The sequence below is a fragment of the Camelus dromedarius genome, chromosome 17, assembly GCF_036321535.1.
Source record: "Camelus dromedarius isolate mCamDro1 chromosome 17, mCamDro1.pat, whole genome shotgun sequence".
Taxonomy (NCBI): domain Eukaryota; kingdom Metazoa; phylum Chordata; class Mammalia; order Artiodactyla; family Camelidae; genus Camelus; species Camelus dromedarius.
The window spans coordinates 27,637,542-27,664,094 of NC_087452.1; the positions used below are offsets into that span (position 1 = coordinate 27,637,542).

Here is a 26,553-nt window from a genome sequence, read left to right on the forward strand (position 1 = left end):
TAAGTAGCATACTACTAAATAATCCTTCTTTGGAATGTGAATGAAATAATTAGTGTTTGTATTCTCATAAAATGTTTTATTACGTAGGTTGTTCATGGGCAAAACACCATCTTCAAATTCAATTAGGAAAACGATTTACAAAGTAATCATGATAGTAAATGTTATATAATGCTTACAGTGTTTATTCTAAGCATTGTTTTTATTGTTTTACCTATACTTCTTATAGCCCTATAACATGGATACTGTTGTTATCTCTATTTATAGATAAGTAAACTGAGATGCAAAGAAGTTAAGTAACTTGCCCAAGGTCACAGAGTTGGGGTTTGGACCCTGACAGTCTGGTCCTAGAATATGCATACTTTGAACACCATGCTATTCCTCCTCTTGATATATCATAACCATACTGGTCTCTAAAAGTAAAGCCAAGTAACTGGGCCTCTACAAATAGCATTGTATTTGAGCAAATACTTAATAAAATATCTTGAAACTACTTGTACTTAAAATTTTTTCCATACAAAAGGAAATATAGCCCAACTTCCTGTGCTTTCCCCTCCGATTTAGTGAAAATTAAAACTAATTTAGGTACCAGCTACCAAAGACTGTCATAAGGATAGTTCAGTTCAATTCAGCAGTTACTGAGAATTTCCTAGGTACCTGACACTGCTGGGCTGTGGGGATAAATAAGAAGAAAAAGACACTGAGCTCATCTGTAAGACTTGAACCTAACACTGAACTATAAAATAGGGGATTTCTCTCTAGTGGATTTCTGCTTCTCTTTCTGCATTCTCTTTCCCTTTTTGGTCTGCCTTATTCATACATATTTTTGGCAACTGACTTAAGTTTTACTCTGTGTTACATTGTTTGATGATCATATTGTTGCTAGTTTAAAATAATTTAAATTTTTGCTAATTTTACTTTCCTTACAATTGAACAGGTCTACTAATCATATAACTTCTTTAGATTTATATTTTTATTAGTCTATTAATCATCTAATCATATTTAAATCCAAATATATAAGGTATATTAACTAATGTCAGTATATATATTATTAGATGCCCTTTACTCCTTTCATTTGTAAAATGCTACTCAATGTTTTAGTAGACCTAGACAGTAGAGAAAGGGGTTCCTTAGGAGTTACATATTGTTCTTGTCCAAAACCTTTCATTATTTCAGGTTGTCATGTTGAACTGCTTGCCTTTCCATGACTGTATTATATTTTTTCAGTTTAGTGAAAAATAAATTTCATAATTGCTCCCTGCAGTTTCCTTCACTGGAAAGCATTTGTCTGCCTGAATATTTATACTAGCTCTTCAAGGCTTAGTTTTTGAATCACCTCCTCCAGAAAGCCTTCTCCTAATACACTTTGTGCAGCTTTAACCCTTTCTAAATATTTCTTTTACATCTATTTAAAGATGTTCAGTACCTACTGTTACACAGACACTGCTTGTTACTGGAAAGACCATAGAGAACACAATAGAAAGTACTGTAGACTTTCAGAAGCTCATATTCTAGTGGGAGGAGACAGTAAATATGTTTTTAAAAAAGAGTATGTTAACTCTTTAGAAGGTGATAGATACTATGAAGAAATAAAATAGTGGGATAGAGTGTGACAGGGAAGGTGTTCCTAGGAACACTGCAGGACAGTCCTGTGGAGATGATATTTAGTGATCTACAGAATAAGAAGCTTGTCATTTAAATGAACATGGGAACACCACTCTAGCAAAGGGGATAGCAAGAACAAAAGCCCTGAAATGTGAATGCTTTCAGTTTGTTCTCAGAACTGACAAAGGTCAATGTCAGTAGAGTATCAGGGGCCTGGGGAAGAGTGGTATCAGGTGAAGATGGAGAGAAAGGTGGAGGCAGATTGTAGGTCGCGATAAGGAATTCAGATTCCTTTAAGTGCGATGGAAGCCATTGGACTGTTCTAAACTGGGGAGTGACATGAAATCCAACTTACATTTAAAAAATATCACTCGGACTATTAGGAATAGATTGAGGTGGAGAGGAAGAGGGCAAGAATAGGAGGAAACAGAGCTCGGGTAGGATTTTTTGGGAGTAGTATAGATAAGAACTTAACAGTGGTTTGGATAAGGCTGGAGACAATGGAGGAGGAGAAGAGAAGTAGATTTATAGGGGATATTGGTTGGATCCAGAATCAGTAAGACTTGCTATTGGATTGGCTTTGGTAGCAAGGTGGATGGTAGTGACTATATTTATAAAGAATTGGAAGTTCAGGGGATGATGGGTGTAAAAAGCAATAATTCTCTTCTGGAGTTGAGGTTCCTCTGTAACATTTAAGGGGAAATATGTTAAGTAGGCAGTTGGTTATGTAAGAGAAGAGGTCTGGGCTAGAGATACAAATTTGGGATTCAGCAGAATATAGACAATTTTTTAAAGCTATGAGGAATAGCTGAAATCACCCAGAGAGAGAAAAAACATTGGGAGGAGAAAGCAGCCCAGGACTAAGCCTTTAGGAATTATGATGTTTAGGTGTTGCATAGAGTAGGGTCAACCCGCAAATAGGTTGAGGAAGTGCTACCAGTGATACAGGAGGAAAACCACAGGAGCAGGTGTCATAAGCAGAGAGAGCAGAGTACGTTATGAAACAGTAAGTATTGTTGTTTATTCTCTTAGTTGTTCTCGTCTACTTTACTGTGACATGCTTAAGGACAGAGATCTCAGCACAAAGCACAGCGCCTGGCATGTTATTGTTGGTGAATGAATGGGTGGATGAAGGAATTTTTGAAGGAGGAACTTTACCTCTTACTGTGTTTCATACAGGTCTATAAGTCGTACTTCTCTCATTTGATGAAATGAAAAATACTGCCTCAAAATTACCTGAAGTAGAGCACTGTATTAATACTGAGATTAGGATTGTCATGTGTTTTATATGGGGAAAATGCATTTGGAATTAGAGATTTTTATACTAGAAACACATTTTTCTGGGTGGCCATGGATTTTGTGATTGTACTTCTACCTGTTAGGTAACAGGAATGTAGACTTCCTTGTTTCAGAGATGGGATGAGCTCTGTGATGAGAGAGAGTTCCAGGAGTGAGGTGGGCTGTTAAAGGAGTCCTGGGCAGAACTGGGCCCTCTGCTGGGATCAGTTCCTGGGAACAGTTGGCAGAGTGAAAATCGAATGTAGTCTCTCACACAGTCCTTTGAAATTATCCAGTTTTTCTTCATTTATTTGTTTTTGATTATTAACACAGAAAGCAAAAACAGGGAGTGAAAATCCTCACTCTCATATTCTTGTCAGCTCTTTTTATTTATAGCAGTAGGAGAAAACACACTCCCAGAAATTGTTGCTATGTTAAAGGGTGGCATTTATACATAAAGAGCTCAAAGAAGTTAGGCATATTTATGTTGGGATCATTATAGTGCAAGGCAGCTAGTGCCAACTAGCATGCCAAAATAGTAGTCAAGTTCCTTGAAAGTATTGATCACTGAGAGCTACACTGCTCAGGGATAATGACGGATGAAGGAAAGTCCGGTCTGGGCCTTGATGAGTATCAAAGAAAAGAGGAGGCCGAGGATATTCCAGGCACATTTTCTGCTCCATGTGAAAAAGCCTTTGGAATTTTGGTTTAGTCAGACTCAGTAAGATTCAACATGGAAATGAGGCTACTCAAAAAAGCTAATTCAGTCTTAGTCTGTTTTAATAAATGAAGAATGTCTAGAATGTGGGAGAGAAAATTTTTACTCTGCACTGGTCAAACGACATCTGGAATTCTGGGATCATAATTTAAGAGGGATGTTGATAAACTATTATAGTTACTGAGGAGAGCAAGGAATTTTAAAACTACCTAATTTAAATGAAACTGATTCGCTTAATGGGTAAGAGTACAGACTCTGGCATTAGACAGGTCTGAGTTCATGTCCCGTCTCTGCAGCTTATTAACCTGGTGAGTTTGCAAGTCAAGTAACTTTACTTATCTTCACCTTCCTGTTCATAAGATGGAGACAATAATAGTGGTTGCCTCTTGGAATTTTTGTGAGCATTAAATGAGATCCATGCATATAAAGATCTTAAGCCGATTCCTAGAACATCATAAGCTCACCATAAATGGTAACTTTTATTGACAGGAATGGTTGAAGGAACTGCATAGGTATCATTAAGTTTTGAAAGAGTAGTATAGAAGAGGAATGTGGCTTTTTAAAATAAAGCTCTAGAGAATAGAAGTTACAAGGATACAACTTAATACAAGAAATTTGTTTCTAAGAATATGAGCTAGCTGACAATAAATTGGGCTACTTCAGAAAGTGATGAATGTCATCCCCCTTTACCCATCCTGAACTACAACTTGATATTTTTGAAAGTATCCATGCATCAAATAGGGTACTGACCTAGACATGCAAGATTTTTTCCAAATCCACTATTCTGATCGTTCATTCTACAGATATTTATTGACCTTAATGTCACTATGGACACTATCTAAATGATATAGATAGAGCAGTGAGCAAAATAGATATGGTCTTTATCTTTATGGAGTTTACAAGTTTTTGCTTTTATGGTTCCAGTGGACATCCTTTCCTTGAAATTCCTTTTGGTTCTCCTCTTGCCTCTCTGACCGTATCTCATTTGCCTCCTTCAGTTGGTCTTCCTCATTCCTGTCACATTTGGCATCCTCCAATCTTCTTTCTTAGGTCTCTTTTCTTTTCCTTGTATATTTTCTGCTTTGGCCATCTCTTCTGGTGTATCTAGTCTTTACAAACTGGTAGATTTGTCTTCCTAAAGATGTTCCCAAGCTTAAAAACTCTCAGTGACTCTCCATTGTCTATTAAATTAAAAGGCTGGCTATTTGCGGCCCTTAGCTAGATACTCCAAACCACTTCTGCAAACTAATCTCCATCTGGTTACATAAACTCTGGGCATATTGGATAACTCCTCATTCCTAATTTTTGCCTTTCGTCATTCCCTTTCCTTCCTGTTTCTCAAGATCTTTGTTTTTTCAGATCCATATACCCAGGAAAACCAGTCTCCACCTGAGAGTCTCTTCTTCATTGAAAGCTCATTGTAAATGCTAACTTGTCCACATAGCCTTCACAGATAGCTCCAGGTAGAAGTGAACTTGTCTGTCCTCTAAACCATCAGGGTGCCATACTTTTCATATAGTACTATGATCTTATCTTCCTACCCTTTCAATTTATAAATTCCTTGAAACTTGTTGCTGCTATATTTTAATAAAACTTAGTAGGGTATCTTGCAAAATAGAAGCAGTCATTAAGTATTTGGTGACAGATGAATGTATTATACAATGAAATACATATACACAAGTATAATGTGTACAATGATATAAATAAACTTTATTTAAAGAAGAAGTTAATTTTATGGGTGATAAATTCCTACATTCAAAACTGTTTATTAAGTACCTAATATGTGCCAGGTACTATTCTAAGCTTTGGGATAAAGCAATGAATAAAATAGTCTACCACATATAACATTGCAAGTGAGGGTAAGTTCTACGAAGCAAGGTAAGTGAGGTTAAAAGTGATGGACAGTGAAGGAAATACTACTTAATATAAGGGGTAAGGGAAGGCTTCTCTGACAGAGTGATATTTGAACAGAGATTAATACATATAAGGGCCCACAGTGCATCAGGATTAACTTAAAATTGTCATGTTATAGTTGTAAAAAATTTGTTACCATTTTTAGTCTCCTTTTATAGTACACATGAATAATTTGAAAATTAAGGTCTCATTGCTAATGGCTATTGAGATTTATTTCTCAGAAAATTCTGTGTGATAAAGAACTCTTGAATATCTCTTCTTTAAGTATAGCTGAAAAATGTTGAAATTGTAATGTTTTAATCATATATTTTAATGTTATATTCAAGAGAGTCATACATTTTTCTAACTATAAATTTCAGAATTGAGGGAGCCAAAAGAAATTTAGACAGAATACTGGATAAAAGAACACCTTCATCACCAGAGCCAGATTATCTCCCAACTGTAAGTTTATATTTTTTCTTTAAAAAGTTTACCCTTATACTATTTTAATTATTAATTATTTTAAGTCAATCTCAATATAACTAGTATTTTTAAAAAGCAATACATATATATAAAACTATTTATATTTTTAATTAAAAATTTTCTTATTGATTTAATTATGCTTTGTTTATTTGCTTTTGACAGATGACCAGTGAAATTAAAAAGAAAGGAGTGAGTTCAATTTTTTATATTTCTTGTTTTAAAAATGCTCAAACAAATGATTACAAAGTAGCTCCTTCTAAGACCACCTGCTAAATTCCATTCTAGAGGAGAAAGAAATTTAGAAACAGATTATTTTTTCTGCCAAAAGGAACAAGCATGTCCTGGATGACAATATGGGTTTTATTTTTGTTGCCATTCATTACCTGAGGATTAATTGTAAATATTTTTGTTCTTATTCCAAACAACTGAAAAAATATTTGAAGTGGTAGTTACAAAGGAAATACGTCTCCCTTTTTACTGTCCTAATATTGATAAAAGATGACTGCTTATTGACAATCCGTTGTGTGCTACCCACATGCTAGATGATAGAGGTTAAAAAAAAAGACACTGACTGCATGGTTGATAACATGGGACTATGATGTGATTTGTGGGAAGATGACAATATGTAAAATTTCTTTAATAGCAAAGGATATGGAAACTTCTGGTATTAGTTACACAAGAAAGGAATTTATGCAGCATGTTCCCAGATGAGGGGACAGGCTTTCCAAATCCATTAAAGTTCCCTCTTGGGATAGAGGGCTAAAGATACCTTCATACAGACTGAGGATCTTTGGAAGAACCTCATTTTAGCTATTCCAAGTTTTTTTGTCCTTTTAAAATACTCTTCCTCCTCTTTCCTCTGCCTCCCAACCTTTCTGGAGACTCTGGCTGTTGATTTGCCTCTTTCCTAGGTGTAAGATCTAATATAAACACCCCAAATATTCATAAATATTTAATGTGAGGCTGAGTGACTGCAAGATATTTTTGTCTGTGTGTTTAGGATCCTCACTCTTCCTCCACATTTCTTGTCTTTAGTGTCTTACAATCTAAAATAAGTAGCTGGATATGAAACAGTCATTCATTCCTGAATGCTATTGGCAGTCTGACTTCTGGGAACTCCACCACCTCATCATTAATGTCTGCGATGACCATTAGTTGCCAAACCTAAAGGATGTATTTAAAATACTTCTCTTACTACACCTCCAGCTGACTTTTAAAAAACCTTTTACTTTTAAATAATTGGACACATGGATGAGTGGAACAGAATAGATGACCCAGAAATAGACCACACAAGTACAGCCAACTGATTTCTGATAAAATGCAAAAATCAATTCAATGGGGGAAAAAACAGTCTTTTTAACACATGGAGTGGAGCAGCTGGACATCCATTAAAAAAAATAACAACAAAAACCCCCCAAACCTCAGCCTAAACTTAACACCTTGTATAAAAATTAACTAAAAATTGATGATAGCTTTAAATGTAAAACAGAAAGATTAAAAATTTTAGAAGAAAACCTAGGACTAGGCAAAGAATTCTTAGACATGACATCAAAAGCACAATCCATATTAAAGACCTAAATGTAAGACCAGAAACCATAAAACTCCTAGAAGAAAACATAGGCAAAATACTCTTTGACATAAATCGTAGCAATTTTTTTTTTGGATCTGTCTCTTAAGGCAAAGGAAACAAAAACAAAAATAAACAAATGGGACCTAATTAACCTTAAAAGCATTTGTACAGCAAAGGAAACCATTGACAAAATGAAAAGACAACCTACTGAATGGGAGAAAATATTTGCAAATGATATGACTGATAACAGGGTTAATATTCAAAGATATAAGCAGCTCATACGACTCAATATTAAAAAATAAACAAACAGCCTCATTAAAAAATGGGCAGAAGACCTGAATAAACATTTTTCCAAAGAAGATATACAGATGGTCAATAGGCACATGGAAAGATGCTCATCGCTAACCATCAGAGAAATGCAAATGAAAACCACAGTGAGATCACTTCACACCTACCAGAGTGGCTATCATGAAAAAGACCACAAGTAACAAATGTTGGTGAGAATGCAGAGAAAAGGAAACCCTTATACACTGTTGGTGGGAATGTAAATTGGTTCAGTCACTATGGAAAACAGAATGGAAGTTCCTCAAAAAAACTAAAAATAGAACTACTACATGATCCAGCAGTTCCATTCCTGGGTATATATCCAAAGAAAATGAAAACACTAATTTGAAAAGATACATGCACCTCAGTTCATAGCAGCATTATTTACAATTGCCAAGATATGGAAGCAGTCTAAATGTCTATCAGTAGATGACTGGATAAGGAAGATGTGGTGTATGTATACAATGGAATACTACTCAGCCATGAAAAAGAATGAAAATTTTCTATGTGCAACAACATGGATGAACCTGGAGGGTATTATGCCTAGTGAAATAAGTGAGACATAAAGACAATACTGAATGTTATCACTTATATGTGGAATCAAAAAATAAAACAAATGAATATAATAAAACAGAAATACATAGATATAGGAAACAAACTAGTGGTTACCAGTGGGTAGAGAGAAGGGAGGAAGGGCAAGATAGGGGTAGGAAGTTAAGAGGTACAAACTAATATGTATAAAATAAGTAAACTATAGGATACAGTGTACAGCACAGGGAATATGGCCAATATTTTATAATAACTTTAAACAGAGTATAATCTATAAAATTTTGAATCACTATGTTGTACATCTGAAACTAACATATATTGTAAACCAACTATACTTAAATTTAAAAAGCACAATCCATGAAAGAAAAAACCTAGTAAATTATATTTCATTAAAATTAAAAACTACTGTTCAGTGAAAGACCCTGTTAAGATGATGAAAAAACAAGCTACATACTGTGAGAAAATATTCACAAATCACATATCCAACAAAGGACTTCTATCTAGAATATTTAAGAACTCTCAAAACACAATAGTATAAAAAAAATCCAGTTAGAAAATGAGTAAAAGCCATGAATAAACATCAATAACATATGTGGATGGCAAATAAGCACACGAAAGATGCTCAGCATATTCATTATTGGGGAAATGCAAATGAAAACTATGGTGAATTATCACTACATACACATTAGAATGGATAAAATTTAAAAATTACAATTCTAGCGGACTTTTTGACACTGCTGAATATTAATTTCCTTCTAAATCCCCTTAGACTTATCTTTCTGGTCCTGTAACTATTATTTCTCTGTCATCTTCATGGGTGTTATTTGATTTCCTCATTTGTTTTTGTTGCTGCGCAGACTACAGTGTGTGGATATATAATTATTTAGCCACTCCTAAATGTTTCTAATATTTTGCTGCAATGAATAAACTGTAAGTGTGTTTTCATACAGTTGGAGGTGTATTTTCAATTTCTCAAAGTAGAACTGCTGGGTTTAGTTAGAGACTGCAAAATTTCTCTCCCAAAGGGTTGTTCCAATTTGTGTTCCTACTTGCCGCTGGTGAGAGTCCTTGATTCCCCACAGTCTCACCACAGAATGTAGGAATCATATTTTTTATTTTTTGTCAGTCTGAAAGGTGACAAATGGTATCTTCAACTCATTTAAAGTTTCTTTTTCTAATTATGAATAAGATCAAATACCTTTTCATATGGTTAAGAGCCATTTTTATAATATTTTCATTATGAAATGTTGGTTCATGTCTTCTGCCCATTTTTCTATTGGTTTTATTTCCCCCTGATTTTAAAAAATTGCAGTAAAATATGCATAACATAAAATTTACCATCTTAACTATTTTAAAGTGTACTGTTCAGTGGTGTTAAGTATTTTCACATTGTTGTGCAACCAATCTCCAGAATATTTTCATCTTGCAAAACTGAAACTCTATATTCATTAAATCACTCCCCATTTCCTTCTCCCCCCAGTCCCTGGCAACTACCATTCTATTTTCTGTTTTATGAATTTGACTACTCTAGATATCTCATGTAAGTGGAATCATACAGTATGTGTTTCTTCGTCATTGGCTTGTTTCATTTAGCATAATGTCCTCCAGTTTCACCCATGTCTTAAATTTTTAAGCTTTCTTTACACTTTATTTGAGAAGTATGTTTACAAGTATTTTCTCCCAGATTGTCAGTGTCTTTTGACCTTTTTTATTATGATTTTTTTTGCCATCGAACATTTAAATTTTTTTTAGTCAAAATTTGTCATTCATTTTTTAATTTTTTGTACCTGGAATTTGAATCATAGCTAGAAAGTTTTCCCCTATCTTCAATTATAGCAGAATTTACCAGTTTTTTCTAGTCCTTGTATAGTTTCATTCTTTAATTTAAATTCCTAATCTATTTGGAACTTATTCTTATGTATGTTGGAAGGTACAAGTTAAATTTACTTTTTTCCAAATGGCTAACTAGTTGCCCTAGAACTATTTATTAAAATTGTTATCTTTGCTCCAGTGATTTGAGATGCCACATTTATCATAATATGAATTTTCCTGTGTCCTGGATCTATTTGTAGACTTTCCTTTTTTTTTTCCCCAGTAGTTTGTCTATTCATGCTCCTGTACTACACTATTCTAATTAGGGGGCTTTATAGTATGTTTAATGTCTCCTACAGCTAGTCCTTCCTTATAGATTTTCTTTTTCAGGGATTTCTTGGCTGTTCTCTCATGTTTATTTTTCCACTTGAATTTAGGCTGTACTTGCCTAGCTCCTTAAAAGTGTGTGAAGATGTTTTTATTGGCATTGCATTAAATTGTTTTGGGGACAGTCTGAAATTTTCATGTTGTTAAAGTATCTTTACCAACATCAAGTGCTGTCTTTCCATTTGTTCATGTCTATTTTTGTCAGACTGCTTATTGTTATGGGATAATTTATGAAATTATTATACTGATATTATACCAGAATATAATCTTCAAGAAAGTGGGGCTTTTTGTGTTTTGTTTTCTACTGTATCCTCAGCATTTGGAAAAATACCTGAAGACTTGTTGAATTAAAGAATTAAATGAAAGAATAGTAAGTTAGACAAAGGATTTTGTTTTGCCTTGAGAACATGAAGATTACAATAAGAACATTAATTTGGTGAGAACTCATCATAAATAAAGAAAAATATAAAATAGTTTCTTTATATGTCATACTTTTGGATAAAATATTTGTATTCTGAAAATGTTTTTTTCCAAAATATTTTTACTCTGAAATGCTACAGTTGAACATACATCATTGAAATGCTACACCATTTAGAACATGTAATTTTTTCTTATTACATTCTCAGTTCAACTATCTTTATTTGAAACAATGTGTAGAAAGTAGTCCGATAGTACCTATTCAGCAGGAATGGCTGGATCACATGTTAATGCTGATACCTGAGTCTTTAAAGGAGGGGAAAGAAAGAGAAGAACTCGTTCAAAGTCTCATAAATGAGGTGTCAAGTGATTTTGAAAAAAGCATGAAGAGATATTTGGGTAAGTATCATTTAACATATGCCAAACTTGTTTGTTCCCTCACCTCTCCCAACCAAAAGTAGAAATATGAAGAATGAATGACGAACATTATATGTTTAGCTATAAGTATTTCTTAGGTATTTTTTTTAAAGTTTTTATTTTGAGCCTATAATCTAGTCAAAATCTTTGTAATTTAAGGGCACTTTTTGTAATTTTTTTATGTGCTTATTAACTAAAAGCTTCTTACTTTTTTACTTTGTCTTTATGGTTGTAGTTATACTATTTACAAGATTATAAGAAAATACTAATATGTTTGGGGAGATTTATTAGGGATTTAACCTTTGCAGTTTTAATTGGATCAAAATTTTTTAAGTGGCCATCCTAGTGGCTTTTGAGTAGATAGAATGAGAAAAACTGAGAACTTAACTAAAGTTTTACTGTATCTGAATTTACCTCCAAAATAGGACCAAAATAGTACCAAGAGCTTGACTTTGTTTCAAATAAAAGAGCTTTTTCTTATACTCATTTTTGATGTGTATTAAAGCATACTAGCCATTATCTGAAGTTAGAAATTTTGATTTAAGTTACGTCTTGCAGGGATTTTCAACAAGAGTTTATATATATGTTTGTTTGTTTGTTTGTTTTGTTTTGTTTTTTTAAGTGCGGAGTGTTCTTGTGAGACCTCCAGTTAAATGGCTTGAAGATGAAGGAGGCCCTTTGCCTGAATCTCCTGTGTGAGTAAATTATTTTAAAAACAGTACTGCATCTAGGTTTTGATAACAGATTGAAAATAAACTGATTTTACATTCAAGGCTACAATTGTGAAGCTCAGAGGTATTTTGAAAACATTAATATATAGCACTACTGTTTTTTTTTTCCCTGAGAGGAATCCTCTACCTTAAACTTGTCTAGTTGTTGCATATACAATTATGGGAACCTCTATGGATGTATATAGCTCAACTTGGTCTTAAGTAAGCTGGAGTATGCCAGACAGACTTCTCCATCTCTTCTCCCTAGTCCTAAGGACTGAGTTTGCTTATCTCTACTTAGGGTAACTTAGCCAAAACACAGTGGAAGTTGGGGCATTCATGCTTGGCTCATCACCCTGCCTTAACCACAGATGATCTCTGTTCTTACTGAACATAATGCACTCTCAGGATCTTCATGTATTTTTATTACATGCATATCTCATAAGTTTTCTATTGCTGACCATATTTCTATCTTCTTAATCCCCAGTCTTCTCACTTTAATACTAATTTCATGTCATAAATATTATTTCCTAAAATTTACAATGTGTTATTTGAATCCTGTTTGATGTGGTGTTTTGCTTTTCCAGGGGCCTGGATTATTCTGATCCTTGGCATTCTAACTATCTGCAGACAAGAAGTCAAATATTAGCTAATTTGCACATTGTTCATCCAACTATGAAAATGTTACTGGACCTTGGTTATACAACGTTTGCCAATACAGTTTTGCTAGACTTAACAGGAATTAGGTAAAATCCCATATTTATTAATTAGCATTTAAAATTTGAATGTCTTCTGCTTGAGTCTTTCTGATTTTGACTGTATAATATTTAAAACTGATAAATCTTCAGGACTTTTCTTTAGATTTAAAAAAATTTTTAATTTATCTTACTTGTTTCAGTAATTTGGATCAAGACCAATATCTGTTATTTGCTTTAAATCATTTTTATTTTTCTCATAAATAGAGCTAAAGGCCCAATTGATTGTGAATCACTGAAAAATGATTTATCAATACAAGCTAGAAAGGCAGAAGAGAAGATAATGAACACATGGTATCCAAAGGTTATAAATCTTTTTACAAAGAAGGAGGCACTAGAAGGCATTAAACCTGAGAAATTGGATGCATTTTATAACTGTGTTTCCACGCTTATGTCAAATCAGGTAAATACATTTTATATATTTTAAATGATAATGTTACTAAAATTAGTATTTTAAATAAATCTTATAACTTACAGTGTGCATTTCTAAGTTCCAGCTAAGTTGTAGTGGCTTCATCTTCACCTAGTAGAGTGCTGGAAATCTGACTCTCTAGGGAAAAAAAAAGCCCTGATTTGTAGTGTTTGCCAATTTCCATGGTGTAAATAATCCCACCATGGTGATTTTCAAGCATCCAAGGGTTTAGTAACTGGCTCACGAAATTCTTGAATATTTGACAGTTGGCTCTTGTAGGAGATAGCTCTAGTATAACACTGTCCCTCATCCCATATACACATCACCCCATGACACCCTCAACCTTAGGTTTCAGGCCTCTCCTCCCTTCAGTCTTCACCATGTTGTTTGGTCTTCTGGAACTTCTTCTGTACCAGGGACAGAATTATTAAAGAATTTAGAAGATTGTGAGTTGCCATTTTAAGATTGTTGATATTCTATAAAAAAATTAAAGTTTGTATATATTCTATTTATTTTCGTAGACTATATTTATGAAGAATATATTGTGCTGAATGAAGATAATTTTCAGGACTAAATGGATTGGTAGAGTGAAATAATTACTGATTTTAGTTAAAGTTTGAATTTCTACTTTGTAAAGTAATAATAATTTATGAAATCATGCAGCTAAAGGATCTTTTAAAGAGAACTGTAGAAGGATTTGTAAAACTCTTTGACCAAGAAGATCAACGAGGGTTGCCAATATTTAAGATGGAATTGACATTTGATGATGATAAAATGGAATTTTATCCTACTTTTCAAGATTTGGAAGATGTTGTTTTGGAATTGGTTGAGCGAATAGCTGAAGCTCTGCAGGTATTCCTTTATCCATCAGGTTTCTTTAAATGGCTCTTTTTCAAAATTTTAAACTGAGTTGAAGCTGTATAAAGTGGATGTGTACATAAAATGTTACAACTCATTTTATTTCCATCCTCCAGCTTATTTTAAGTTAAAAGTACTTTCGCTTTGAGAAAGTTTCTTGGCTTAAGATGACTTTTTTCTTCTTAGAACTTTTTTTACTATGGTTACGAATTGATATTTTTGTACATGTCTCATCTTCCCTACTGAGTTGTGAACTTAAGGACAAGATCTAAGTCATCTTTGTTCTTTCTAGAGCTTTTCTAGTATAATCACTCTGACACTGTAGTTCCTTAATACATATTTGTTGAATAATAGGAAACTAACACAACTAAGGTTTTATATTAGACTACAAACAATTTTAAATCACGTTACTTTGCATCAAGTTATCTTTTCTTGGACCATTGAGATATGAAAAAAAAATTTAACAATATAGTTTAAGATCTACATATAAATCAATTGCACAGATATTTATTTCACGAATTGTCATTTTTATTTATTTTAGAATGTCCAAACAGTACCCTCTTGGCTGTCAGGAACTTCAACAACTGTGAATCTTGACACAGAACTTCCTGAACACGTGTTACAATGGGCTCTTAATACTCTGAAGGTGGCAGTACATCGTAACTTAGAAGGTGCAAGAAAACATTATGAGACATACGGTATATATGACACATTATATCTCTTTTTTGTCACAAAAGAATATCATTTTATTTTTATTAGAATTTGGTCAGATATTTGGTTGTATGGATCTGTCATGAAAGAGCAGAGAGAACCAGAAGTGAGCATAGGCATGACTTTTGGCAGAGTCAAGGATCAAACCCAAAAAACCTGAATTCTGTTGTTCGGTCCAAAGGGTGAATGTTAACTGGAGCAGGGTGATAAAGCCAAAATGTAGAGAGATGTTGGCATAAGGAGAAAGTTAAATCAAGGGAGAAAGCAAGGTAATTTCTAAGAATAGTTTTTAAGAGCCTGTAGCTCAATAGTCTCCTCAACTGTATTATGGAGTCAGAATAGATGTTATTTGACATTCTATTAACTAAAAACTTTTATTAACTGGCTTATCTATACCTCTAAGTTATTTTACATACCCTGTTATCTTTATTTTAAAACGTCTGTGTTTAACCTGCTTTGCTTAAGTCTATTTTACGTTATTCTGTCTCTTCTTATTAAAGTATTTTAATAGTCTATTAATAATATTTAATTGAATAGACTACTCCATTCCATGACCATATGAAAAAAGCACTTTATTTTTTTAAAGAGTGTTTTGAGATTTTAATTAGATTATTAATTTTCAGTTGAAAAATATAATTGGCTCCTTGATGGGACTGCAGTTGAGCAGATAGAGACTTTTCAGGCAGAAGATCATACTTTTGATGAATACACAGAGGTAAGTGTTAATTCTGTTTTTCATTAATGTCTTTTGAATTTCTTTTTAAAATTAGGACCTTTTTATTATATAAAATAAGTGCTTCAGTTTAAGTTAATAGAATTTCTTACTCAAAACATCATTTTAGTAAACTCATAGGTTCCTCTAATTATTTAGTTACTCATATAACTCATTAATTGATTCAACAAAAATATCTTTCATCATATTCATCATACACATAGCAAGATTTCAGTGATGCAAAAATAAATAATACCTAAACATTCTCCTCAGGAGCATATATGTGGCATGGAAGTCAGACATAGAAATAACAACTATAATATATTGAGATAAGTACTAGAATGGAGATATGGACAAAGTGTTGTGGAAGCTCAGAAGAGAAAATGATTGCTTTTACCTTGGGAAATTGGTGAAGGTTTCTTGAAAAAGTGAAAAGAAAGCTGGACTTTGATTATAGGTGACAAGAGAGGGAATATAGCATGAGCAAAGGCCGGAAGTCTTTAGAGGTGTGCAGACAACATCAAATAATCCCCAAATAATTGAAGAATAGGTAACTAGAAATATAATATGTGGCAGATTTAGAGTCTGAAGTTGGAACTATAAGTTGGAGTCACATGGGAAAATCTTTCGGTATCTTTGCTCAAGAGTTTGTACTTTGTTTTGAAGGTTTTTAGCCATGGAAGTAATTTACTTGAATCTGAGTTTTAGAAAGATAATTCTGGCAGCAATAGGGGAGAACCCATTGAATCAAAAAGATTCCTATCTCCTGAAAGACCTTGTTCTATTAGTTAAAGTTAGGCTTCTGGCTCTTCATGGTCTTCCTTTCTACGGGGTCAGGGGCATCCCCAGTGCCATGTCTGCGTAAGGGACCCAGGTCTGCTTGAAAACTCTGCACCAGCACTTGCCCCCACTGAGTGCTAGAACTCTACTCCTTGCTTGTTTGTCTTAGAGGTGCAGGTTCACAAAGGCACCTGCGCAGCAAATTAGTCCCCTCTGCCTGTAAAAATCTCAGCCCTGCCTATGAAGTTGTGGAGACCCCTGGGTAGGGATTCAGGTTTCAACTCCACCTCCACCTGGGAGCCACACAGCGGGTTTCCCAGCATAAGAGCCCTCTTCCTCCTTTGCCACTCCCTCCCTGTGGGACAAGTCCTGCACTAATTTCCTTTTACTTTTTTTTTTTTCTTCTACCAGATTTTGTGAGGAATCTTGTCTTTTGAAGTAGATGATTTTCTGTCAAAGTTTAGCAAGTGTTCTGAGTGAATGGGTGGGTCTGTGGCTCTCTCTCTTCATGGGAGAGCCTGAGCTAAGAGCATCCTTCTACTCCTCCATCTTGGCACCCCGCCTTGTTATTTTATTCTTTTGATGCAGTATGGAATTGTTTTTTTTTAACTTATCTTTCTTTTATTATTAGTGTATAGAAACAGAACAGGTTTCTGTATATTAACTTTGTATCCTTCAACTTTCCTGAATTTATTTATTAGGTCTAACTATTTTTTGGCAATAATTTTAGTATTTTCTTCATGTATTATCATGTCATTCGCAAACAGTGACAGTTTTACTTCTTCCTTTCCAAGTTAGATGCCCTTTATTTCTTTTTCTTGTCTGTTTGTTGTGCTAGGACTTCCAATACTATGTTGAATAAAGTGGCAAGAGTAGGCATCATTGTCTTCTTCCTGATCTTAGAGTAAATGCTTTTAACTTTTCACCATTGAGTATGATATTGGCTGTGTGATGTGGCCTTTATTATGTTGAAATATGCTCCCTCTAGACCCATTTTGCTGAGTTTTTTTTTAAATCATAAATGGAGTTGAATTGTACCAAAAGCTTTTTCTGCACCTATTGAGATGATTGTATGGTTTTTATTCTTCATTTTGTTAATATGGTGTATCACACTGATTGATTTGCAGATATTGAATCATTCTTGCATCCCTGGGATAAATTCCACTTGATCAAGGTGTATGATGCTTTTAATGTATTGTTGAATTTGTTTTGATACTATTTTGTTGAGGATTTTTACATCTGTGTTCATCATTGATATTTGCCTGTAATTTCCTTTTTCTTGTATCATCTTTGTCTGGTTTTGACATCAGGGTGATGCTGGCTTCATGTAATGAGTTTGGAAGCATTCCTTTCTCTTCAATTTTTTGTAATAGTTTGAGGATAGGTGTTAAACTCTTCTTAAATTTTTGGTAGAATTCACCTATGAAATTGTCTGGTCCTGGACTTTTGTTTTTTGGGAGTTTTAAATTATTTATTCAAATACTTTACTGGTAATTGGTTTGTTCACATTTTCTATTTATCCTATTCAGCCATGGGAGATTGTACATTTCTCAGAATTTGTCGATTTCTTCTGGGTTGTCCATTTTATTGCTGTATAATTGTTTGTAGTACTCTTATGTTATCCTTTTTATTTCTGTTGTGTCAGTGGTAACTTTTCCTCTTTCATTTCTAGTTTTGTTTATTTTAGCCCTCTTTGTTTCTTAATGAGTCTGGCTATAGGTTTATCAATTTTGTTTATCTTTTCAAAGAACCAGCTTTTGGTTTCATTGATCTTTTCTATTGTTTTTTAAAATATCTATTTCATTTATTTCCACTCTGATTTTTATTTCTTTCCTTTTACTGTTTTAGATTTTGTTTGTTTTTCTTCTTGTAGTTCCTTTGGGTGTAATGTTACATTGTTTACTTGAGAATTTTCTTGTTTCCTGAGGTGGACTTGTATCACTTATAATTTACCTCTTAGAACTTCTTTTGCTGATCCCAGATATTTGGGGGTCATTGTGTTTCTATTTTCATTTGTTTCCAGGTATTATTTTATTCCCTCTTTGACTTCTTCAGTGGCTGATTGCTTGTTTCATTGTGGTTTTAAATTTTCATTTCACTGACAATTAATGATGTTAAACATCTTATAATGTGTTATTTTCCATCTGTCTTATCTTTTTAGAAGTAAAATGTCTGTTATAATAATTTTTACATTTTAAGCTGCATTTTTGTATTCTTAATGTTCAATTATAAATGGATTTATTTTATTGTGTTATATTATTATCAAAGTTATTATTATTGAATTTTAAGGAGTCTTTATATATTTTGAATAAAAGTCCTTTATCTGAAATATATTTTGCAAATATTTTCTCCCCGTATATGACTTGACTTTTTATTATTTGTAACCATGTCGTTCAAGGAGCAGGCATTTTAAATTTTAATGAATTTTAGTCTATCAATTTTTTTTTCTGTTAAGGTTCATTCTTTTTCTGTCCCATGTAAGAAATTTTTGCCCACTCTGTGGTCAGAAAGATTTGCTTCTAGACGTTTAATAGTTTTAGCTTTTACATTTAGGTCTATTACCCATCATACATAATTTTCCCATTTGGTGTAGAATATGGGTCATGGTTCAGTGTTCTCCACTTGGGTATCAAGCTGTTCCAACATCATTTATTGAAAATATCATGTTTTCCCCATTAAATTATCTTGGCATTTTTGTTGAAATTCAGTTGACTCTATATTTATGGTCTATTTCTGGATTTTCTATTTTTTCCCATTGTTTAAAGATCTGTTCTTATGCCAATACCATGGTCTTGATTTCTGTAGTTCTCTAGTAAGTTAAAATTAGGTATTATAAGTTCTCTACTTTGTTCTTCTTTTTCAAAATTATTTTGACTACTCTAGGTCTTCTCCATATACATACCATATGTAAAATACCATATTCATTTTAAAATAAATTTCTATAAAGAAGCCAGCCGGGATTTTGATTAGAATTGCATTAAATTTCTTGATCAATTTGGGAAGAACTGTCATCTTAAAACTGAATCTTTCAGTTCATGACCATAGGATATATTTTGTTTTGTTTGAGTCTTCTTAAATTTCTCACAGCAATGTTTTATAGTTTTCATTGTACAGTTCTTGCAAATACTGTTCCTAAATTGTTTCAGGTTTTCTCAATTTTCTTGTAAATGGTATTGTTTTGTAATAGGAATTTTCATTTTCATTGCCAGTATATAGAAATATAATTCTTACATATTGAACCTGTATCTTGGGACATTGCTAAACTCACTTAATAGTCCTAGTTTTGTTTTGTTTTTTAAGTCTTAGTAGTTTGTTCTTTCTTTCTTATTTTTTTTTTATTTATTTTTTAGGGGGGAGGTAATTAGGTTTACTTATTTATTTTTAGAGGAAGTCCTGGGGATTGAACCCAGGACCTTGTGGATGCTAAGCATGCGCTCTACCACTTGAGCTATACCCTCCCCTCCTCTTTCTTTCCTTTTTCTTTCTTTCCTTTTTCTTTCTTTCTTTCTTTCTTTCTTTCTTTCTTTCTTTCTTTCTTTCTTTCTTTCTTTCTTTCTTTCTTTCTTTCTCTCTCTCTCTCTCTCTCTCTCTCTTTCTTTCTTTCTTTCAACATTTTTTATTGAGTTATAGTCATTTTACAATGTTGTATCAGATTCCAGTGTAGAGCACAATTTTTCAGTTATACATGAACATACTTATATTCCTTGTCACATTCTCTTTCGCTGTGAGCTACCACAAGATCCTGTATATATTTCCCTGTGCTATACAGTACAATCTTGTTTATCTATTCTACACATGCCTGTCAGTATGTACAGATTTTGAACTCCCGGTCTGTCCCTTCCCACCCTCCTCCCCCTGGGCAACCGCAAGTTTGTATCCTACGTCTATGAATCTGTTTCTGTTTTGTACTTATGTTTTGGGTTTTTTTTTTTAGATTCCACATATGAGCGATCTCATATGGTGTTTTTCTTTCTCTTTTTGGCTTCCTTCACTTAGAATGACATCCATGTTGCTGCAAATGGTGTTATGTTGTCGGTTTTTATGGCTGAATAGTATTTTTATCCAGTCATCTGTTGATGGACATTTAGGCTGTTTCCATGTCTTGGCTATTGTAAATAGTGCTGCTATGAACATTGGGGTGCAGGTGTCTTTTTGAAGTAGGGTTCCTTCTGGATATATGCCCAGGAGCGGGATTTCTCGGTCATATGTTAAGTCTATTTTTAATCTTTTGAGGAATCTCCATACTGTTTTCCACAGTGGCTACACTAAACGACATTCCCACCAGCAGTGTAGGAGGGTTCCCTTTTCTCCACAGCATCTCCAGCATGTGTCATTTGTGAACTTTTGAATGATGGCCATTCTGACTGGTGTGAGGTGATACCTCATTGTAGTTTTGATTTGCGTTTCTCTGATAATTAGTGATATTGATCATTTTTTCATGTGCCTATTGATCATTTGTATTTCTTCCTTGGAGAATTGCTTGTTTAGGTCTTCTGCCCATTTTTGGATTGGGTTGTTTGTTTTTTTCCTTATTAAATTGTATGAGCTGCTTATATATTCTGGAGAGCAAGCCTTTGGTGGTTTCATTTGCAAAAATTTTCTCCCATTCCGTAGGTTGTCGTTTTGTTTTACTTATGGTTTCCTTTCCTGCGCAGAAGCTTATAAGTTTCATTAAGTCCCATTTGTTTATTCTTGCTTTTATTTCTATTCCTTGGGTAGATTGCCCTAGGAGAACATTTTTGAGATGTATGTCAGATAATGTTTTGCCTATATTTTCTTTTAGGAGGTTTATTGTATTTTGTCTTACGTTTAAATCTTTGATCCATTTTGAGTTTATTTCTGTGTATGGTGTAAGGGAGTGTTCTAGCTTCACTGATTTACATGCTGCTGTCCAGTTTTCCCAGCACCATTTGCTGAAGAGACTATCTTTATTCCATTGTATATTCTTGCCTCCTTTGTCGAAGATTAGTTGACCAAAAGTTTGTGGGTTCATTTCTGGGCTCTCTATTCTGTTCCATTGGTCCATATGTCTGTTTTTGTACCAATACCATGCTGTTTTGATTACTGTAGCTCTAGTTTTTTAAAAAAAGATTCTTTAGGAAAATATTACACATACACTCATACTGTAATAGATTCTGCAAGTAAAGATATTTTAATTCCTCCTTTCCTATCTAAATGTCTCTCTTTTTCTTGCATGATTTCACTGTCAATATAGTGTTAAATAGCAGCAATGAGAGAGGACATCTTGCCTTGTTTATGATGCTGTGGAAAACACATTCATATATTCACATTAAATAAGTATAGGTTTTTTTGGTAGATGCCCTTTATCAGGTTGAAGAAATTATCTTCTATTCCAAGTTTGCCAAGTGTTTTTTATTATGGAAGGGTGCTGATTTTTGTTACATACTTTTTGGGCAAATATTGAGTTGATCATATGGTTTTTCTTTTCTCTATTAATATTTTGAATTACATTTATTGATGTTCAAATGTGAAACCAACATTGCTTTCCTGGGATAAACCCAAAATTACCCCCCAAATTAGCAGTTTAAAATAACAAACTTTTGTTACCTCACATTATCTTGTGGGTCAGGAATCAAGCTTAGTTTAGCTTCGTGCCTCTGGCTCAGAGTCTTTCTTGAGATTTCAGTCAAGCTGTCAGCTGGGTTGTGGTTTCATATAAAGACTCAACTGGAGCAGAATCGTGCTTCTAAGTTCACTCAAGTGGTCACTGACAGGATTCATTTCCCCACAGGCTGTCAAAGTTCTATTTTTGTTTACATACACATTTAGGATTACTACATTTTCTTGAAGAACATCCTTTATATCATGAAATGTCTCTTTTATCCCTGACAGTATTCCTTATTCTGAAGTCTTTTTCTCTAGCTTTAAGTTAATACTCTCTAGGTTTCATTTAAAAAAACAGCTTTATTGAAATGTAATTCACACACCATACAATTGACTTGTTTAAGATACAGTTCAGTGTTTTAAAGTATATTTATAGAGTTGTGCAAATATCATCACAATCTGATTTTAAAATATTTCACCCCCACTAAAAAATTTTACACCCAATAGCTGTCACTCCTCATTCCTACCCCAAGCTCTAGGGAACTACTAATTTCTTTCTATAGATTTGCCTATTCTTGATGCTCATATAAATGGAATTATACGGTCTTTTGTGACTGGCTTCTTTCATTTTCAAGGTTCCTACCAGCAGTCCCCTCCTCTGGCTCTCTTCCTCAAACTAGCCAGTCTATGGCTTAAGCCCATATCTTCACTAAATCCCTGAATCTTCCTCACTGTTGCTCCCTACCACAACCTTCACTGTTTTTGAGGACACACTTAGGCTTGAACTTTTCTGTGCTCTATTGCAAATGAAGTCAGTTCCTTTGGGAAAAGATTAGGAGGTATCTATTTTCTTTTCTTTTCTTTTCTTTTTTTTTGTATATATTTTTATTGAAGTATAGTCAGTTTACAATGTTGTGTCAATTTCTGGTGTACAGCATAATGCTTCGGTGATACATGAACATACGTATATTCTTTATCATCATAAGTTACTACAAGATATTGAATATAGTTCCCTGTGCTACACAGTATGAACCTTTTGTTTATCTATTTTATATATATTAGTATCTGCAAATCTCGAGCCCCCAATTTATCCCTTTCCACCCCCTTCCCCCCGCCCCCATAACCATAAGTTTGTTTTCTGTGTCTGTGAGTCAGTTTCTGTTTTGTAAACAAGTTTGTTTGTCTTTTTTTTAGATTCCACATACAAGTGATATCATATGGTATTTTTCTTTCTTAGGAGGTATCTGTTTTATGACCTGCTTCCCCTTCACCCTCAGGAAAAATCTCTGGGCCAAGGCCCTGGAACTGGGAATGGGGATGTGATATGCTTCTCTCAGTGATAATCCCACTTAAGGAGCTGAACATTCAGTGGAACAGAGAGCAGTAACCTGAGGTTTTCTTGTCTTTCTTCTGGCATGGAACTGCCACCTTTACCAGCTGGGCAAGTGTGATTGGTGTCCCAGTATTCTCAGTGGTACCAAGACCAAGGTAGACCCTCCCTTCCATGAGTGGTATCTGGGTGAAACAAGGAGTCCTTGCCTCCCGGTTGCACTCACCAGGAATCTTGATTCAGCAACAGCTAGTTAAGCCCTTCAGCTGGAAGCTATGGGGAGAGAGAGCCCTGTTCTTGAGTGCACTTGTCTAGAGTGGAATTTCCACCTTGCTGAGCTGGGAGCAGGGAGGGAGGGAACAATCCAGGTTCAAATACTACAGAGTCTCAACTTTTTTTAACCAAATTTTAATGGATTTTAATGAATAGATATTTCCTCATTTTATGCATACTCTTATGACCATTTTCAGAAGCTTTAATTTAAATACTTGTTTTTAAAGTAATTTTCAGCAGGTGCACAGAACTCATGTTGTCATGCTGGAATTCTTTTCTGGGTTTCTTTCTGTAATGTTTTTAAAATCTGGCTTCTTTTAAGATTTTCTCTTTTTTGTTGTTTTTAGCTAGTTGATTGTCAAGTGCTTTTGCGTTGTTTCTTTTGTATTTCTTCTCAAAAAATACTGTTAAGATTCTTAGATCTGAATAGTTCTCACCAAGCTTGGAAAACATTCAGACATTATTACTTCAATTTAACATTCAGACATTATTACTTCAATTTTTTCGTCTGTCTTCCTCTTCCCCAATTCTAAAATTTCAATTATGTATATATTAGACTGTTTGACATTATTCTAGAGGTTACTGAAGTTCTTTTTTGTTTTTTTTAATTTATTTTTTGCCAGGAGAGGGAGGTAATTAGGTTGATTTATTTACTTATTTTTAGAGGAAGTACTGGGGATTGAACCCAGGAACTCTGCATGCTAAGCATGTGCTCTACCACTTGAGGTACACCCTCCCTCCTGAAGTTCTGTTCAGAGTTTTCAGTTTCTTCTCTCTATGCTTCATTCTGGATAATTGTAGCATCATTTTAAGTACATTAATCTTTTCTTCTCTGGTGTTAAGCTGCCCTTATTCATATAAGTAACATTTTCATTTCAGGTATTATATTTTACCAATTTTTTGGTAAATTTTATTTTCTCTTTCTTATGTTCATATTTTCTTTTACATTCTTGAACATATAGAGCATATTTCTAATAGGTTACATGGAGGCTGGTCTGCATCATTTCAATCTGTCATATAGTGCTTTTCCACTTTTCCCCCAATTTTTTGTGTTCTACAAGTCCTGTACTTGTTTTGTTAAATTTAATTTCTAAGTATTTTATTTTTTGAAGCTATTATAAATGGAATTATTTTCTTAATTTCATTTTTGAATTATTGATCGCTAATGTCTAGAAGTAGTTGATTTTTGAATATTGGTATTTCTGTATATATTATCCTACAACTTTGTTGAATTTGTTTATTAGTTGTCATAGTTTTATGTGTATGTGTGTGTATTGTTTAGGATTTTCTATATACAATATCATGTCATTTACAAATATAGATTGTCTTACTTTTTCCTTTTTTAATATGGTTGCCTTTTATTTATTTTTCTTGCCTAATTTCCCTGGCTAGTACCTCTCGTACAATGTTGGATAGAAGTAGTGAGAGTGGATTTCTTTATCTTGTTCTTGATCTTAGAGGGAAAACATTAATTTTTTAAACCATTAAGTACAATATTGTAGATTTTTCCTAAATACTCCTTATCAAGTTGAGGACATTGCCTTTTATGTCTTTTATTCCTGGTTTGTTAAGTGTTACTATCACAAAAGAGTGTTGAATGGTGTTAAATGCTGTTTCTGCATCTATAAGATGATTATATGTTTTTTTCTAGTATGCATACTTTTTATCTTACCTGGTTTTTATGTGTTTGTAAAAATACATAATGGATTCATAAATGCATTATTACTTTCACAAAGTCAGAGATGGCATATTCTCTTTCATTTTTATTTTATCATATATCGATACGATGCTGTGCAGAGAATAGGCACAGTAAATGTTCTATGAGCTAACAGCTACATTTTTTTGGTCCTAGCCATAACCTGTAGTATCTGTAAACCCTAAATATCTAAGCTGAGCATATGTTTCATTGGGTTTCACAATGACTCTTTCCTTAGGTCTAGTATTTTACTGTGAAACTTTCTAGAATTTTATAATTTCTGGATGGTTTACATAACTATATAAAAATTTACTTTTAAGTTTAGTAATAGATCTCTGGGTTTCTTTGTCAATTATGAGATACTGTAGTTGTGACTGGTATGCCTATTTGGGAGAAATAAAAAATATGAACTATAACATATATATAGATGAAATGATGTGATGCTTAGAATTTGTGTAAAAATAAAATGGAAGGGGAGTGGTTAGGGGTATAGAGAAAACAAGGTTGGCCATGAGTTCATAATTGTTGAAGTTGGATGATGGGTACATTTTGCCTACTTTTGTGTGTTTAAAATATTCCACTTAAAAAGTGTAATATAACTGTGAAATATAATATAAAAAAGTATATAAAGCATATATGTACAGATTTTTGTAGATAATTATAACTTAATAACCACCTAGATTAAGAATTAGAATTTTGTAGCATTTCAGAAGCCACCCATGTGCCTCTTTTCAACCATGATCCCCCTTCTTTATTGGTAACTATTATCCTGACATTTGTTGCTTTTCTTTCTAGTAAGCACCTATACATTCATCCTGAAGTAATATAGTTTAGTTTTGCCCCATGATAAGTTGATATGAAAGATATATCATATATATATATATATATTCTTTCACTCATCATTGTGAAATTCAACTATTTTTTGCATACAGTCATAGTCTGTTACAACATAGCACTCTAACGTATGAATATGCCATCCTTTCTACTGTAAATGGACATTTGTGTTGTTTCCAGTGTGCCATATTTTCTTTTATCCAGCCCATTTTCTTATCCATATAATTATAATCCAGAAAAACTGGATGATGGCACTTGAGAAAAGTGAAATATCTGTTCTCCCTTCTCTGGTGCCATCAGCTCTATCTACTCTCTATTTGGTATATTTCCAACCAAGAACCATGACTGCTCAATGTAGTCTTTGAACTAATTAATTAGTATCCTTGGTTCCATTAAACATTGAAAATTTTAAGCCCAACTCACCAAATACTGGAGACTCTAGAAAAATAGGGTAGCTTTGAGAAAGA

At 33.6% G+C, this 26,553-nt stretch overlaps 1 protein-coding gene across 1 annotated transcript in view; it reads left to right on the forward strand.

Annotated features, from left to right (window-relative positions):
* DNAH12 (dynein axonemal heavy chain 12) overlaps nucleotides 1-26,553 on the forward strand; it is a 151,200-nt gene that overhangs the window by 6,803 nt on the left and 117,844 nt on the right. Inside the window, exons 4-12 of the mRNA XM_064496402.1 lie at nucleotides 5,872-5,953; nucleotides 6,137-6,163; nucleotides 11,243-11,432; nucleotides 12,073-12,145; nucleotides 12,748-12,906; nucleotides 13,123-13,318; nucleotides 13,991-14,179; nucleotides 14,727-14,883; nucleotides 15,520-15,611. Of these exons, the coding sequence (XP_064352472.1) occupies nucleotides 5,872-5,953; nucleotides 6,137-6,163; nucleotides 11,243-11,432; nucleotides 12,073-12,145; nucleotides 12,748-12,906; nucleotides 13,123-13,318; nucleotides 13,991-14,179; nucleotides 14,727-14,883; nucleotides 15,520-15,611 (1,165 nt within the window). The remainder of the gene's footprint in view (nucleotides 1-5,871; nucleotides 5,954-6,136; nucleotides 6,164-11,242; nucleotides 11,433-12,072; nucleotides 12,146-12,747; nucleotides 12,907-13,122; nucleotides 13,319-13,990; nucleotides 14,180-14,726; nucleotides 14,884-15,519; nucleotides 15,612-26,553) is intronic.